The following is a 17,767-nucleotide window of genomic DNA, read 5'->3' on the forward strand; positions in this document are numbered from 1 at the left end:
AGTAAAAACAATGCACAGTATATGCATTTTATGAAAAAATTGATGAATTTTAGAACACTTGAAGCATAAACAGGCTAACAGGTGTCATTTATCACCAAAATATGAGGGCATGTGAAAATACAGGTTATCAAAACGAAGCCAAAACCCAATGTTTCACTGTGCTATATATTTGATTAAAATTTAAGGTTACAAAATCTTAAAGAATAATGCTATCATTTCTCACACAATAAGCTGAGAAAAAAAACAAGAAGAAATAATGAACATAGCAAATGTTGTGGAAAATATATCCACGAATAATATTTAGTCACCATATCTAAAACAGTTTGTTACAAGCAGGTCTGGAATGATCTAAGATACAATGCTCTTGTGGAAGCTAAAAATTACAGTTACCAAATAAAATAACACCAGAACAAGAGTTCTTGTCTTAACATGGATGAAATTTGCAGTTTTAGAAAGTTTGTTTTAATGTTACATTTTATTGCAATGAGATAAACATACTCCTCACAGGAGTAAATGTTTATTCCACTTAAATATGAAATGAAAGCATGCTTATCTGACTTATTTTTTTATGTCTGTTACTTAATAAAAAGATTTATTTAACAAAATTATAAACTTGCTTTTTTTTTTCTTTATAGTCACCATAAAAATTAGCAATTATCAACAGTCCCTTCATACATTTCAGAACAAAATAACTTTTTCCATATAAATGAATTCCATAAAATATATTGACTGATTATCTTTTCTAATACTAGCTACAAAATATTTGTTTCAGAAGACTGACTCCAAGAACTTTGTGTAGAGTTGAAGACTGTGCTTTTACATTTTAAACCTGGTGTGATGTATAATAAATTAAGCAGTGTTTAAAATGTAACACTGCTATAAAACATGAGGTGTATTGCACCTTTAACATGCTAAAACCAAGTTTATCTTGGTTTGGCTTGTTTTGAATTTCTCACAAAGCTACTCAAGGACTATCTGCACTAGTCGTCCCTAATTTATCAGTGTAAGACTAGAGGGAAGGCAGCTAGTTATCACCACCCACTGCCAACTCTTGGGCTACTCTTACCAACAAACAGTGGGATTAACTGTCATATTATAATGGCTGAAAGGGCAAGTATGTTTGATGTGACAGGGAAGTTTATGTTGATTAGCAACTAAATTACTTAAATAACATTAATAATTTTTGTTGTTATTGCTGTAGAGCCCAAGTATGACTGTACTTTCAAATGTTCATATAAATGTTGCCATGTATAGTGACCACCCATATATAATATATATAGAATAGGTACAGAATGAATGAAGTTTGTAGTTAAAGGAACCCTTACCAAGCTCACACTCGTGACATTTGTAGTTTCACATAATGTGTCTGTTCTGAAGTCATTAGCAGTTTTATTGTTAACATTCATGAGATGTTACAGCATTTTTATTGTATGAACAACATTTATTTTGCACACAGAGGCCTAATAAAAATGACTGTTTGATCTCTCACTTCCTTCAACCATATTTAAAAGTTTAATACTATAAAAACATGCATCTCAAATTCTCATTACCCTTCAAACAAGTGGGGGTGCATGATAGTTATAATGTCAGTGTTTTTATTATTAATCTATATTTCTAGAACATTAAAAGGCCCATAATTTTCATGTTGTCACACATAAAAATGTATGTTTGCAGAAACAGAAAGAAGTGTGTATAATGAATGTTGAACAGGCTACCACAAATTCTAGATGAGTATTCATAATGGCCTAGTTTGAAAGGTAGCTGATGTAACCCCCAAGTGAGGAAATACAATAAAAAGTTCCTAGTATCTAGTTTTTAATTATATAAGTAGATGTTTAGGTATTAGTTTTTTATGTTAAGCCAACCTTTAATTATCAGCATTTCTCAATCCAGCATCCATTATTCTATGGTTAAAATAGTACAGAAGTTCTGTAAAAAAAAAAACAACAACAACAACAACATAAAATAAAACTTTCATTGGAATACCAAGTGTGCTACCTTTATTGACATATTTCAATGCACTGAATGTAAATAACTGTCCATGTAAATTCTTTCAGGTGCTTGACTGTTCTACAAGTTAATTTATCCAAAATTCTTCTGGCTAATAGACAGGACAATTACCAAAAAGCAAAGAAGCTATAATTTTGTCTAAAATACTGAATGCATATTGTTTAGTAACTCTGCACAGTTGCAGATAATATACTCAATATCAATAAGAGCATTGTAGATTACATTACTTTGGATTAAAATCATATTTACAATTTAGCTTCAAATTACATCTATTTGTTGGTTTACTCTTGCACGTTAAACATGGACACATTTTCAAGTACACAAATGCTTATTATTTGAGAAATTTAGAAGTTCCTATCTATGTATTTCTTACTTTGATATTAATTTAGTCTAGACTTAGAGATCTGTTAATTTTTGTCAGTTTAATAGGAAAAAAACGGTTAATTAAAGTTGATAATTAATTGCATGACTGCCATCATCCTTCTGAAAACATGTATACCCATTTTTACAAGTAGGCTGCATTCTGTTAAAATTAAACTCTTAATATTAAATATACTTTATAATCACAATACATTTGAAGGACAAACTAAATTGTCAGCAATTATTTTTATATTTGTTAGAAAACTAAGAAATTTATTTTGTACATGATCATACCATGAAATGAAATTTTTACATTGAATGTGATTAATTAAATTTAATACTAGATAATTAATATTGTTAGCCTGAATGAGATAAAAGCTACTGGATTAATTATAATTTCTATTGTATTGTATTTGTAATAAATCTGTTATAAGTAAGGAATAAAAATTAATTTAAAGATAATGAACACAAACATCATTTAATCAGTAGGTAAATTTCTAGCACTTGAATAAAGATACTTTTAGTTATTAAATTATTAAAAAAATATATATCCTTTTATAATCACACTTGTCTGTCTTTCAAAATACAGTGGAACCCCACCTCTGAAGCAGCCACCTTCGGAACTGAGACAAACTGGCCTGATTAGAGGGGTTCCACTGTACATAATGAGGGGATTATGTAAAGAAAAAAAGGGACTGTGATTAAATGGCCGCTTTCAAGGGGTGACTGAATCTGAGGGGTGGCCACTTAGAGTAGTTCCACTGTATACTGTATTTTCAGCAATTACTTTTAAATTTTAAAATAACTAAATTTCTTTTATAAATGATCACACACCATGAAACGAATATCTGCACGACAAAGCCAAAAGTGAAAGTTGGAACATATTATGCTGAACTGTTTTTTTTTCGTTAATCCATTAAACATTGTGCTCGTATAGTTCCACAGTCTAGGTACTACAGTTTTTTTAAAAACTTCACCTAAAAGAATTAGCTTTTAAATGAATTATTTTATTTACAAAATGTTTGATTTTTTTTTCATTAAACAAAATAAATGGATAATTAATTAGAGAAATGATGCAATAAAAAATCAGTAATGGTTTAATTTATATGTTTGCCTAATTAGCACATTTGTATGATAAATATGAAAATTATCTTTTTTGAAACCAAGCTGAATAACACCAGTTCTCAAATTTTTATTGAAGTTATAAATTAAATCAGAAAACTGTAAATATTTTGTACCTTCAACTCTGCATTTAACTTCAACAGTTTAATGTAGTTCACAAAACAAACAGTTTGCCAATTAAAGTCCTCAATTCTTACAAGTTATAAATCTTATTTATTGATGAAACTTCTCCTAGTTACTAATATCAAGAAGTTGATAGTTTTGTCAATAGATTTTTTTCTTGATTGTATTATTCACATATTTTAAAAAACAATGATTAAACAGAAATGACTGCAAACAAACAAGCTTCTACTTATATGAACTTAAATATATTTTAAGACATTAACAATTTTGCAACTGAAACAATTTAATGTATTAAAAAAGTGCTCTCTTCTGTTTTCATCGTGAACGATGATTTAACTGCAAATTCTAACATGCAAATGTAAAAAACCTTTTTCACAAGAATACACAGTAAGTTCACAGAAACCACAACTAATGAACATAATTTACAAGATAAGACAATAATTAAGGCAGATTTTTGTAAACAAAATGTTAAAGAACCTTATAAAATATAAGGTAGTTAGATCATATCAATGATTCTCTGCTTCCAAGCTTAAAGCCAAGGCAGCTTGCAGCTGCGCTGCCTCACTAGCTTGACTAGAGTCCAGACTCATCTGTAATGCTGCTTGCAAAGCAGTATCTTCATCATCATCACACTGATATTCTTGGGAAGAGCCAAAAACACTAGAATGTTGGGCAGTTTCCCTACCTTTTGCCTGTTGACTCTTTTTAGATGCTTGTGATAAAAGACAAGGTTTCTGAATCTGGACAGCAGGCATCACACTTAACACTTTATCTGCCTCGCAGGATGGAAATATCCCAACCACAACAAATATAGAATAACCTTTAAAAATAAAAGCAATAAACTTCTAATTTAATAACTTTCAAGATACTTGTTTACATAAGTCTGTAATAATAAACATTTTCATTTAGCTTGTGATTATTACATTTGTATACACAAGCATAAAAGGAACGTATATTTAACTTCAATATCTTAGAATAAACAAAAAATATTTTTAATACTGCATGTCTTTTCAAGTATTACAGAGAAAATGAGAGATTTTTGCAGAATATATTAGGTTTGAAACAACAGTTGTTACTTTACATTGGTATACTAAGTAATCACTGTAGAGACTTAGTTTTAATTGTTATTTGTATGGGTCACACACTAACGTTATTATGTCCTACTAAACTTACTATGTTGATTAATATAGAAAACAGGCAGAAAATTGTTTCAAAAAATAAAACAAGTAATTTGCTTCAAGATGTTTTGTTCACCTATACTTCAAATATAATCTCAAACATAATTGAGGACTGATTTGGACTAAAGTAATAACAACTTTGAGATAATTATACATAATAATTTCTCCTTTTAAAAGCACTTTGTGGACTATGTAAAAGACAGTTAAACATATGCATGAACATAAGAGAAAGAACCATATTAATTCTTAATAATTGTAGTCATCATCATCACATTTTTTCTTTGAAGTAATGGCAGAATATTACATTGCATTCAGTTTTTACAGAGATTTGTTTTATATACTTATCAACATATTAGGTTGTGTGTGTGTGTGGGGGGGGTGTTTTTCTTACAGCAAAGCCACATCGGGCTATCTGATGAGCCCACCGAGGGGAATCAAACCCCTGATTTTTGCATTATAAATCTGTTGACCTACAGCTGTACTAGCAAGGGACATGATAGGTTGTAAAATGACAAGTACAAAGATGATAAAACAAAGAGAGGGAAGAGTATGATTTTCATTTTTATTTACAGTTACATATTAAAACTATATGATCTAGTTCCATGTCTTAGCTACATAAAATGGCATAAAAAATATTTTCATTAAATTTTGAAACAAAATAAGTGTCGTGTTGATTAAGCAGAAATATTAACAACCAAATAAACACAAAGCACATTTTTGTTAACACATAAACAAATAGGTTTTCACAGAAATCTTAACTGAATTTAATGTTTACAAATTCATTATTTTTTTTTATCTGAAAAACAAATTAAAATTTATTACAAAAAATTAATAATAATGCATTTCCAGGTCACTGTGGTTAAAAAGTTAAACACTGCCTGAGCGTTTTCCACTGTAATGTTTCATTCCAGTTCTCTATCCTAAACAACTCTAATATTCTCTTGCTAACTTATTCAAATCGACTGACAAATCCACTAAAAGAAACAATGTCAAATTGGTGACACTTTAGTGCAATGAAAAGCCATACTAACAGCCACTGGTGTGTTTAACAATTCTCTTGAGGTTAGCCATAACAGTGACATCTTAACCTTATGTGTTCAGTGAACCATCAGTGAAATTCTGCTAAAACATTTGGAGAAAACCAAGAACAGGGTAAATGTGTTCTAATATAAGGCTTCTGTGGAATGAAGTTTACCACAGAAACAAATGTAGAGAAAAGAGTTATATAAAATTACATCTAACCAACTATTGTCAGGTTAATAACTACCATGTTTTTACCTTCTTGTCTAAGCTGAGCAAGAAAGAGTCCTAAATATGTCTCGGAAATCAATTCTGGGTACGTCAGTAATGAGTTGAGGTTGAACCACTGTTGTCCAAACTTTCTTACAGCAAACCAGTGTTCTCGATAGTTACAAATGTATGCCTTTTGCAAGCTATAACAAACAAATTTACCCATGACAAATAAGTGATCCAAAACATGTTTGTATTTTAAATCTTTAGGAGATTCAAAGCTACAGTTGTACCAATTAATATGATTTATGCCACAAAAATGAAATTCTTATATTCAAAACTACAAACTATGTTTTAACTGTAAAATCTGAAACTTTACAAAACAACAAAAGATTATTAAAGTTATAATATTCAATAATCACAATTTATAATTAGAATGACCATATAAGATTTTGTTTTGAAATTTCGCACAAAGCTACTCGAGGGCTATCTGCGCTAGCCGTCCCTAATTTAGCAGTGTAAGACTAGAGGGAAGGCAGCTAGTCATCACCACCCACTGCCAACTTTTGGGCTACTCTTTTACCAACGAATAGTGGGATTGACCGTCACATTATAATGCCCCCACGGCTGGGAGGGCGAGCATGTTTTAGCGCGAACCCGCGACCCTCGGATTACGAGTCGCACGCCTTACGCGCTTGGCCATGCCAGGCCCTAACCATATAAGAGAAAAACAAAGTTTAATTATTGCACCACCTATTTTAGAACAGTTGAGCCAGAGGTTATCTACAAATATTTACATATTTTTTTCTGATATATTTAGTACAGTAAACAGTTAACTAAATGATATCCAATATATCCCCACGTAATTTTCCAAATTTATTATTGCATGTTTATATATTTTTACCACTGCTGAGAGCTGTTTTAATTTAGTAACATAAAACAAACTTTATATTGTCTTTGAACATAAACATATCATTTGCTTTAGTAATGTGATCTTTGAGTTTTGTGTACTTCAGTGCTGTCTCTACATCCGAGTAATCTTTAAATCTAACCATTATATAGCCATGTATTTACAAGTATTCTATACAAGTGAAGAAAAATGACTACAAATGTACAGCAGACCAAAGGAAGTCATAAAAGACATGGACACTAACTAGCAAACAACATTAACAAATAAGGATGGGAAAAAACTTGAAAAACACGAGTTAGTTAAACATACATTCCCAGCCATTACCAAAGAAGTACGGAAACTAACAGTTATGAATACTAGCATTGGAAAAAAATTATTCTATTAGAGAAAACAATGAAAGTTTATATTAGAATCATAATTATAGGAAGAAACTTCATAAAAAACCAAATGAAAAGAGTCTTGAAGAGAATCAACAAGTGGAAGGGTGAAAGTAAAAAAAACAGTTTGTCTCTATACATTCTGAATTAATAATCCCAGACATTTACACAAATACCAATGAATAATTATATCAAGAGACAGTTCTGTACAAACCCAGAGATGCCAACTATTTCAAATGACTGAGCATAATGATTGTAGACAGAACTCTTTCAGTTTTAGTCCTTTTAGATTTGCCAGAAACAAGACAATCTGGTGAATGAAGCCTCTTTTTTTCCATCTTGTGAACGATCGCATTGGTGTTTCTATGCTGCTTAGAAAACGAGACATACCCATCTATGTGAGCGCTGATTGGCTGACAAGCACTGATGACGTAACTATGGATTCCCCCACGTACCCAGTATGGAGAAGCACTGCACTCAAACTATTGGTAGATGTCAGAGATACCAATATTTTTTATTATTTCAAGCACAAACATGATTATCGCAAGCAGCCATTTGGACCGTGTCTTTTATTTATTATCAAAATTTATTTGTATCTCACTAGAAATTTTAATTTCACTCCTTTCAAGCCCTGGGGAAACAATTTATCACTATTGTATAGACCTATATAATATATAATAATTTGGGAGTTGCAACAATAATATATAATAATAATAATAAATTTATTAAGCAATAAATTAGACACAAAAAATCAAATATCAATATAAAACCATCAACAAAGAGTTAACTCGTCCTGTGATGGTTAAACACATAATAAAGTAAAATCAAAACTTACAAAATCAATATAAAGTTCCCAGAATATTATCATCAGTATTTATATTTGTCTGTATGAGCGTATAGTCATAATGTATACATCAAAATCGTAATGATTATGCTCAAATCGTAATAGTTGGAATCTCTGCAAACCATTTAACAAATTGTTAGAGTTTTGATTTGATGAAAGCTTCCACTTGTACTAATTAAGATCAAGGAACTACTTGTAAAATTAGATCCACTGCTTTTATTGAGAACTCACAATGACACAAAAAATAGTGCATAAAACAGTGTTTTCAAATCTGGAGACATCTCTCTTCAGCCAATCCAGACCTACTAGTGGACCTGCTACACTTCAGAAGTCAGCAAGGCTGTTTTAAAAATGATTGAGAAGATGTCACACAAACTCTTTATAAACAAAATAATGTTAACTATTTATCAGTTAATATTTAATATTTTCCTTTCTTTAGATATTGTATATCATCATAGATGTATGTTCCTATACTAGATAGTAAAGGTATAGCCAAACTGCTAAGGGATATATAATGGGAGTTTCACTATTGTAGTTGTATAACAGAAACTATGACTGAAGGAATTTCTTGTGTTACTTTGATTGATACCCTATTCAATGAAATATCCATGATGATGAACATAATAGAAAGTCTGATTAATGAACATATTAATATTAAAACAAAGAGTTTGATAGTTTTGATCTTGAATTATTTCAAGATAACCTTGTAATAAGAATCTTATTTCTGTATATATGATCATCTCTGAGTAAGGTTTTTATTCCACACACAAATGCTTCAAGCTGGTAATCTGTGTGCTTAACCTATAACTGCATAACCTATATTTAAATAAATTTATTTGTAGCTTGTGTGAACTTTGATCCAAAGGCTATGTCTACTGTCCACCTGCCACACTTCTGACTTTTAATGATCAAATAATTAATATCATTGTCCTCTGTTATATATACATTGTACTGTTGTACTTTTAACATTAATTGATGTACATTCAAACTGTGTTGGCTAATATTCCAGATATAATGCATATAAGTTCATTAAAAGACAAACATTTTAATGCATATTTATAGCCTGTCTGAGGCCCAGAACTTTCCACACACTACAAGATATTATGATATAATAATAATCAATCAAAACAGCAAGAAAAACTTAGAAGGTTCTTGTAACATGATGCAAAAATACAAGCAACAAACCACAACAATGGAACTACACAATTCAACTACACAATGTGGGATTCATATACAGTCATGTAAACAAATCTGCAAACTACATGCTTCTTGTGTGTTAAATCACTTACTTTAACACTCACAGTAAATTAAAACAATCATGTATATATATATAACAAATGGACAGTCTTTTCCCATCTCATCTTCTCTGGACCTAGCACTCTGTGATTTAACTCTTACTTTTAACCCTTTCAAAGGCATTGTGCAATGCTCTAAGCAACTGTATGCAATTAGATTAATATCATATCTGTATTTTATCAAACTGAAGAAATGGAGAAGGAAATTACTGCTATTAACTATAGTAAAAAGCAGTGTTTTGTTGTCAACAAACTTATGATCACTGATACATGTTCATTGTCTCCAATCTAGTATGAAATGATTGGGATTACAGATTATTCAGAAGGTTGAGTGCATAATATTAAAATAATCTTGAATATGTGAATCAACAAGTCACATGACAACCACAGTCAATATAAAGATTGTGGAATGACATGCACCAAAACTACATTTTGACACATTTTCAAAGGTAGTGTAATGCTGGTACTACCCAAAACTGATTACATTTAAGAAAGCTATGAAGCCTTTTCCAACACAAAATATTGATACATCACTCAGATAAAAGGTATAGTTAAAACAAGAGATTTTAAACTTTAAATTGTACTTAATGGCACTGGTCAAGAAAGAAATATGGATCAACTTGAGACACCAGGACTATCCAGAGAGAGACTTGTCACATCCCAACCATAATAAGAAAATTGCAGCATCTTGCAGTAGGTGAGGTTCCACACACACACACAATTTAGTGGGAAAAAATCTGTCTTAGGCAAACAGTATGAAACCAAATCAATAAGGATCTCTGAAAAAGTGACAAGTAGCATGCATAGAATTTACATTCACATACATCAAACATCCAGAGAATGAAATGGAGATTCATGTTATTTCAAATGAAAGCATTCTAGACAAGTTAGCATTTTAAAGCCTATAAATATATGTTTGGACTGCTGGAACTGGTAATTGTTAATCATCTGTCACCCTTACAAACTAGATGGAGTACAGAAACCATGCAGGAAATTGTGTATCTTTCACAAAACAGTTTTGACAGATCCTTCTGCAACTGAAACTATTATGCAGGGCTATTACCAAGATATATAGTCAACAGACAGTGCATGACAACATATACTGTAATGAAATGGTAGGTTCTAAAACTGTTTCAATATCACATATTCAACCTCTATAAAATCACCTTTCTTTTTTGAATATCTGTTGTTATAATCTAACAATATCATGAAAGGTACGAAAATAGTGGTGATACTTATATGCTGCATTTGAAAATTGAATTATTTACATTATTAAAAACTTAGTGGTAATATATGTGGTAGAAAGTCAAGATATTTATTATGTGATTTAATAGAAAGTTGAAGACAAGCTCTTAATGAGTTATTGCTATGTGCAGATCAGCATACTGTGACAAAAATAATAAACAATTTAAACATTAAAGTATACATTGACCTACACACATGAGAACTTATAAATGACCATTCTGACATTAAACTAGAGCTTATATTTATTACTCTACAATGTACTTGGCAGGAAACTGTAGCACAGGCATACAAAATAGCCAATAAAAGTACAAACAAATATGGTCACCAGTGAGAGTCAGAATATTCTATAGTTTTTGTTTATATTTGTACATATAAAACAAATATTAACAAGTGTTTTTTTATACTTATAAAGGTTATGAAATGTTTTTTTTCAAATTATGACTGAATGCAAGCAATTTCACTTGCTGCATATATTAAGAAATATTTATTTGTGAAATGATTCATATTAGCAAGCAATGGAATGAATACTGCTACTCACTATGGGTTTGTTTGGGCTGCTTGAGCCACAGGATTTTGACTGCTGAATGGTATTAACTCCAGATCCCATACTTTCAATGCACTGGCTAGAACTTGCACAGAGAAAAAACCACTATCATCCATATTTCCCGAGGGCTGCTACTATGTTCAGGAGACAAGAAATATGATTCAGTTTCATCATCTAAGATTTGTGATTGAAAAACAGAGTGTAAAAATATTGCTCACTGCTGAAATTTTACACACTTACACAATGTAAAGATAGGCACAATATGAAATTATTATAAATAGTATACATAATAAACAACTTTTAATACTTCCTAATACATAAAATAATTGTAGGCCTTAGTACTTAAATTTAAATACTTATTTTGGATAAAAACTAGTACCATACACAAATGTTTTTGCTGGTATTCAAATGTCATCAGCTACTGCAATTTTACAAGCACGGTCACTTTCAAGTAAGTCAAAACTGTATGATATAATTACACATACATATTGCCTCAAACTAATATATGAATAGTCCTCAATGTTTTTTTTCTCAAATACAGTTCTGACTTGTTTCAGATGTGACTGTATTTATGAAATCATAGATGATGTTGGGTGAGTAGTGTAAAAAAAATTGTTTTTAACCATTCTATTTTAACTATAATTTAGTTTTGTAATAAAATAGCATACAATATCACAAGCATTTTTAAAAATTATGATGTGTAAATGAATCATACATGTAAAACTTCAAAAGTATATATCACCACATACGTGTAGAACTCTGCTAATCTATGATTCTAATGTTCTCGAGCAGTACTGTAAACTCTGCCAATCTATGATTCTAATGTTCTTGAGCAGTACCATAAACTCTGCCAATCTATGATTCTAATGTTCTCGAGCAGTACCATAAACTTTGCCAATCTATAATTCTAATGTCCTCAAGCAGTATCATAAAAAATCAAACTGGAGAAATAAATACTAAAACTTAAGAAAATATTACTGAGAAAGTTACTACAAAATCAACAATGTTCTAACAGAAACATTTAACAGATTTAATACAAGTATTTGATAAGAGCTTAGATACCACTGCACAAAGCATTACCTTGCTAATCTAACATACACAACCAAACAGTTCTACTCTATATACTAAATTTAATTTCAAAATATAAAGGAGTTGCATGTACAAATTTAGGTTTATTCAATTCTGGGAATGAAATTTGACAGTTTTTCATATCAAATAAGTATTTGTATTGGAAACATTCTATGATAAACTCTGACATGTGAAAATCTTGAGGGTTAACTATTCATTAAAATATTTCCATGCTGATTCTTAAATTGTTTACTATTTTAATCTCTGAAACATATGAGAAATACCACTGTGGGTATTTGTTGGGCAAACCTTTCACAGCTGAACATATTTTTTATGTTGCTTCTTAAACTGTTTACTATTTTAAACTGAAATATATATGAGAAATATCACTGGGTGGGTAAACCTTTCACAGTTTAACACATTATGTTGATTCTTAGATTTTATTCACTATTTAATTGTGAATTTGAATATTACAATGATATATTTTTAAGTTTCTTCAGACTAAAAATGTTAGTATTTCTTTTAATGGAAACAATAAAATATTTGTTCTAGGAAGATTTTAAAAATTATTAAAAAATGAATTATTTTTTGACAAATGGATAGCAGAATGGCAATTAACAAGGGGGTTCAATAAAAAATCACCCTAATAAAAATAAATATCTGTAAGCTTTTTATAAGTGTAACTTCTTGTTTATTAAATAAAAGTGCATATACATAAGATAATGAAAAAAATATTTACAACTCAAATCTGAGTATGCCATTAAAAGAAAACATCATTGGTGTTAGAGAGAAAGATTTTGCTTACTGAACACATACCACTAATATATATATATATATATATATAAAAGAAATGATTAAATCACAATAAAATCTGAACTAACACTCTTCAAATATTTTGTTTGTAAGCTAAAGGAAGTAGAACACCAACATCAAGTTTTCCTTGCACATTTGAAGCTAGGTTACAAGTTTGAAATAGTTATGGAGATTATAGCTCTATAAAATTGAAAACTAAACTAGTCAGTGTGTTTTCATGAAGCATTTCAATCTTGTTTGTTATCACACTTAAAGTTCCATTGTGCATGTCGATTTGTAACTTTATGGTAGTTTACAAGCATTCAAACTTTTAAAAACAATAAAGTAAGAAAAAAGTAATTTATTATTTAACTTGAACTAAACATTAAATTAATTTCACCAGAGAGTTTAAAAACAGTATAAATAAAACAAACATTATAAAATATAACAAAATTTACAGTACCTTAAAAATTTAACACCATTTGATGAGAACAATATAAAGCACAAGTAAAAGGATACCTCAATAAACTTGCGATAATCTTCATTATTAGTACCACCTTCAGCCATCCTTCTTCTTTCCTCTTCATCTATGCTGTTTGCAATGGCTGCTAATTCAACAGCTGTAAAATATTCACCTTGTAGCAAGTTGTTTAAGCAATGCTGGGCACACAGTGAACCTTCTTGCTGCATTAAAAGAAATCATATACTTGTTCATTTGTTATGAAATTGATAAATTCCAATACATCCATTATTAAATGCAACTTAAATATCCTTGAGTACAAACAACACAAGTATACATAAGTTAAAAACAAAATAAAGTCAATATTTCCTATTTGTGAATCAACTTAAAAAAATCTATAAACAAGTATTATATTTTGGACATTACTCAAGTATTCAAGAACACGAGTCCAACATACAGACCCAAATCAAACAACTGAAAGAATACATTATAATAGGCCTATATAATAACTATAAAAGGTGGTTCTTGTGTCTATATGGAATAACCTAGCATGTGTATTCAAAAATCCTCTTCTGTGCATATTTAATTTGAAGTTGTTTACTTTTCAACTTGTAACCACTATATTGTGGATATTATCATTCTGTGTTTAAACTATTAATTTTTTATAATGTTTTATCAGATACAATTTTCAGTCACAAAATGTGGTGTAGCAAAGACTACAGACTAATGACTGTTTTCCCTAATGCTCATATTATTTCCAATTTAAAATTGAAAACATGAACAAGTGACTTTTCTAAACAAGATTTCTTATCCAAGATCTATATTTCTGTGTTGTTTAACAAAAAAGGTTGAAGTAAGCACTTTTCAGGTAGTAAAATACATTTAGCACTAGTAATATTAAGTAAAATATAAAGTCAGTTTTTAAGGCCACATTTGCTTGATATACAAAAGATTGGATTTAGAAACTACATCAGGGAATATCATTGCTTAATGATGCATATTAATTTTACTTTCAATGGAACTGACTACCTCATGCTTATAGACAAACCATGAGATGATGAATTTAAGTATAATTTTAACAAGCTTCTACTAAGTTAAAGAAACTAGCCCTTAAAGATGAACTGCACACCTTTGTTTATCAATGGTAATGGTGTATTTTAAAATCTCACCAATAGTGGTAAAATACATAATGCTGGTTATGCACAAAAAAATATAGTGAATTACAGGCTACCTGGCAGAAATAAAATAAGTTAGGCAACAATAACAACAACAAAAAATCATTAAGTCTATCTGTGAAAGAACATTGAAGTGTGATATAAGGAAACTTGATACTGATTTTCTTTGTAATGTGAACCAATATGTTTCTTCTATAACAGTGTAAGATACTCAAAAACTTTTCTTGCACACCAAATCTAGTGTAATTGTAAACCAAACATATGTCCTTTAACCATGCCATATTGCAAAAGAAAAAACTATATACATGTTACAACTTAAACAAATGTAAAAGAATTAAACCACAACAAATACCATTGATAAAGCACAAAAATTTATAAGATCATTTATATTTTAACACTTGATCAAAAGAATTAAAATTCTATCCACATGCCCAGCTTCAAGAATAACAAAGACCAACTGTCACAAGTAAAAAGCACTGACAAGCTGTAAAAACATTCATAACATTGTACGTAAAACATAATACACATTTATGTATATTTAAATTTGCTATTTATGGAATCAATACAAGAATGACACTTCACAAAATGTGCTGAAAGAATGATAAACACTGTACTTATAACGTAAAGGAACTAACAAAAAACAGCCAAAAATATCCATTTGAACACTTGTGAATTTTCATTCTTTTTTTATTCTTCACATTTTGATATTCATTTGGATTTACCACTTTTTTGAAGATAATTCTTTTTTTCACTTGAACAATTTATTTTAAACTTGTTTTGCTTTAATCTTTTATACTGATTGTTTGACATTTCTTCAGTTTTAAAATAACTCAGAGAAATTATGCATCACACAAGTTATGAAAGAAGTGTCCAAAAATATCTACTAAGGCAGTGTACTGCAAGTAGTCTAAACCATGGATTCACTATTAATACACAATATTAAAATGTTATTTCACATTTTCACATATAAAAATTGAAAAAAAAACTGGCCAAAAAACAAAACAAAACATTTTTACTATTCAGTTGCCCTAAAAGTATAGACCAATTTGTCCTACTTCTAAAATATCTAAAATATTTTTATCTGATCCCAAAAATTACCCAACAGTATGTTATAAACACTGATAAAAACATGATCTCAATATAATACAAACACAAAAAATTTTATATTTTAAAGCAAACACCTTGTAATCTAATTTTCATACTAGTACACAGCCATATAAAAGTTGACTGAAAAACTCAGGCTATTAAGGTTTATATGAATAATAATAAAAAATCATGTTAATACATCATTGAAATTATTAGACTAATGCTTTGTTTGTTTGTTTTTTGAATTTCGCACAAAGCTACTCGAGGGCTATCTGTGCTAGCTGTCCCTAATTTAGCAGTGTAAGACTAGAGGGAAGGCAGCTAGTCATCATCACCCACCACCAACTCTTGGGCTACTCGTTTACCAACGAATAGTGGGATTGACCATCACATTATAACGCCCCCAAGACTAATGCTATTACAACAATTTATAAAAATGAAGTAGACAAATACAAGTGTATACGCAATTTTATTCATTTTTTACTTACTTTCACAAATAAGCAAATTTTTAGATCAATCTTAATTACATTAACTCCAATAACAAATAAAAGGTTTGTTTTTTTTCAAATTAAACAAGTTAGAGCATAAAAATTATGTTATTTCACTGTGGTTAACAAAATGATACATTTGAAATAATTTAACTACAACTGGTGAAACAAAATCGGCAAAACAAATTTAACGCTGACTAACAGAACTACAAAACAAAAATTACTTGTATCTGTAAGTTATACTGTTGTGGGCTTACCTTTTCATGAAAAATCGTCTCCATTTTCCAAAAATGGTAATATCTACTGCCTGGTTACACTGGTAGGACTAGCTTTAGAACTTCGTAATGCTTATTTTCTGTACAGAAATCTACGAACTAAACTTCACTTATGAAAAGGTGTTTTTTGGGGCTTTTTTTCAGTTTTATTAGAACTGCCTGAAGTAGGAACTAAAGGTGGAAAAGAAGAAACGAGACTGAGTTAAAGTGGGATGGTGAGACTTTAAACAACCAACTTACTTTAAATAGATCTTTCTGACACAAATCTACAGAATGGAATATTTGCAACACGATAACTACAAATAAGTAATGTCCTGTAAAATCATCATTATATAATCTATAAAAATTTAATAGCAACTTCTTTAGACGAACTATAAAACAAATTATATTAACTACCTAAACCACCATTTGAACAAGACTATGATATCCAATCGCCCTCTATTGAAAAAACACACGGGAATGGTAAATTTGATACTTTTCACATAAAAAAAACTTAATATATAATTCAGAAAATTAAAAAACGAGCACAGACTAATTACCGCTATAATGTAACGAAATGAAAAAAAAATTGTATTAATAGTTACAAAAAGAAACACTAAAAATACAATAAGATCACAGGGTAGCACAAAAATATGAAATTATTTTAAAATAATAATGCATTTGTTAATTTAGATAAATGACGATTCATGTCTTACTGAACGCACAATGAGTTCATCTTACGCAATATTAAAACCAAAGTCGAGCATTAAATCTTAATTATTAACGTAATTTTAATAACTTAAATAAAAACGACATTGAAATTACATGTTAATCAGTCAAGAACACATTATGTTTACAGAAAAACTAACAAATCTATCTTACAAAATAAGCTAGTTAGAGAATTTCAACTATAATTGAAGTCGGGGGCCTCACATTCTAATAAAGCTACATCTCAAATATAATTCTACTAAGAAGTGGTGACAAAAATTGTTTTCCTAGCTTGTGACTAAAACTGACCTTATCTCTTGAGGGTGGTACAAAGTTTAAACTCCACCATATTTACCAAAATAAATAAAGTCTAATCTAAATGAGAAAACTATGCAGGGACTCTTGAGTTACTGTAAATCTTAAGGCATTTTAGTGATATACCATTGACAAATTGAATTTTAAGCATGAACTGAAAAACTCCACAATTTACTATTAGAT

At 29.7% G+C, this 17,767-nt stretch overlaps 1 protein-coding gene across 3 annotated transcripts; it reads right to left on the reverse strand.

The window, feature by feature from the left end:
- Positions 1-259: 259 nt before the first annotated feature.
- On the reverse strand, positions 260-17,526 carry LOC143252255 (ataxin-3-like). 3 transcript variants are annotated; one of them, XM_076504113.1, is made up of 6 exons: positions 17,444-17,526; positions 16,565-16,753; positions 13,618-13,782; positions 11,233-11,369; positions 6,072-6,226; positions 260-4,435 (listed from the first exon to the last, which is right to left on the reverse strand). In XM_076504113.1, the coding sequence occupies exons 2-6, from the start codon at positions 16,586-16,588 to the stop codon at positions 4,122-4,124; spliced, it is 795 nt and encodes a 264-aa protein (XP_076360228.1). In that variant the 5' UTR covers positions 16,589-16,753; positions 17,444-17,526; the 3' UTR covers positions 260-4,121. The 3 variants fall into 3 exon arrangements, with proteins under 3 accessions (XP_076360228.1, XP_076360227.1, XP_076360226.1); XM_076504112.1 differs by lacking the exon at positions 17,444-17,526 and adding an exon at positions 16,979-17,067; XM_076504111.1 differs by lacking the exon at positions 17,444-17,526 and having other exon boundaries at positions 16,565-17,029.
- Positions 17,527-17,767: the final 241 nt, after the last annotated feature.

Source organism: Tachypleus tridentatus, chromosome 6 (assembly GCF_004210375.1).
Source record: "Tachypleus tridentatus isolate NWPU-2018 chromosome 6, ASM421037v1, whole genome shotgun sequence".
NCBI lineage: Eukaryota > Metazoa > Arthropoda > Merostomata > Xiphosura > Limulidae > Tachypleus > Tachypleus tridentatus.

Bases quoted from the DNA above. Each gene is read 5' to 3' on its own strand.
- LOC143252255 (XM_076504113.1), bottom strand. From the start codon at position 16,588: ATGGAGACGATTTTTCATGAAAAG. The intron at 13,783-16,564 runs GTAAGCCCACAA...CTTTTAATGCAG, and splicing joins AGACGATTTTTCATGAAAAG to CAAGAAGGTTCACTGTGTGC. The intron at 11,370-13,617 runs GTATCCTTTTAC...TGAACATAGTAG, and splicing joins ATTATCGCAAGTTTATTGAG to CAGCCCTCGGGAAATATGGA.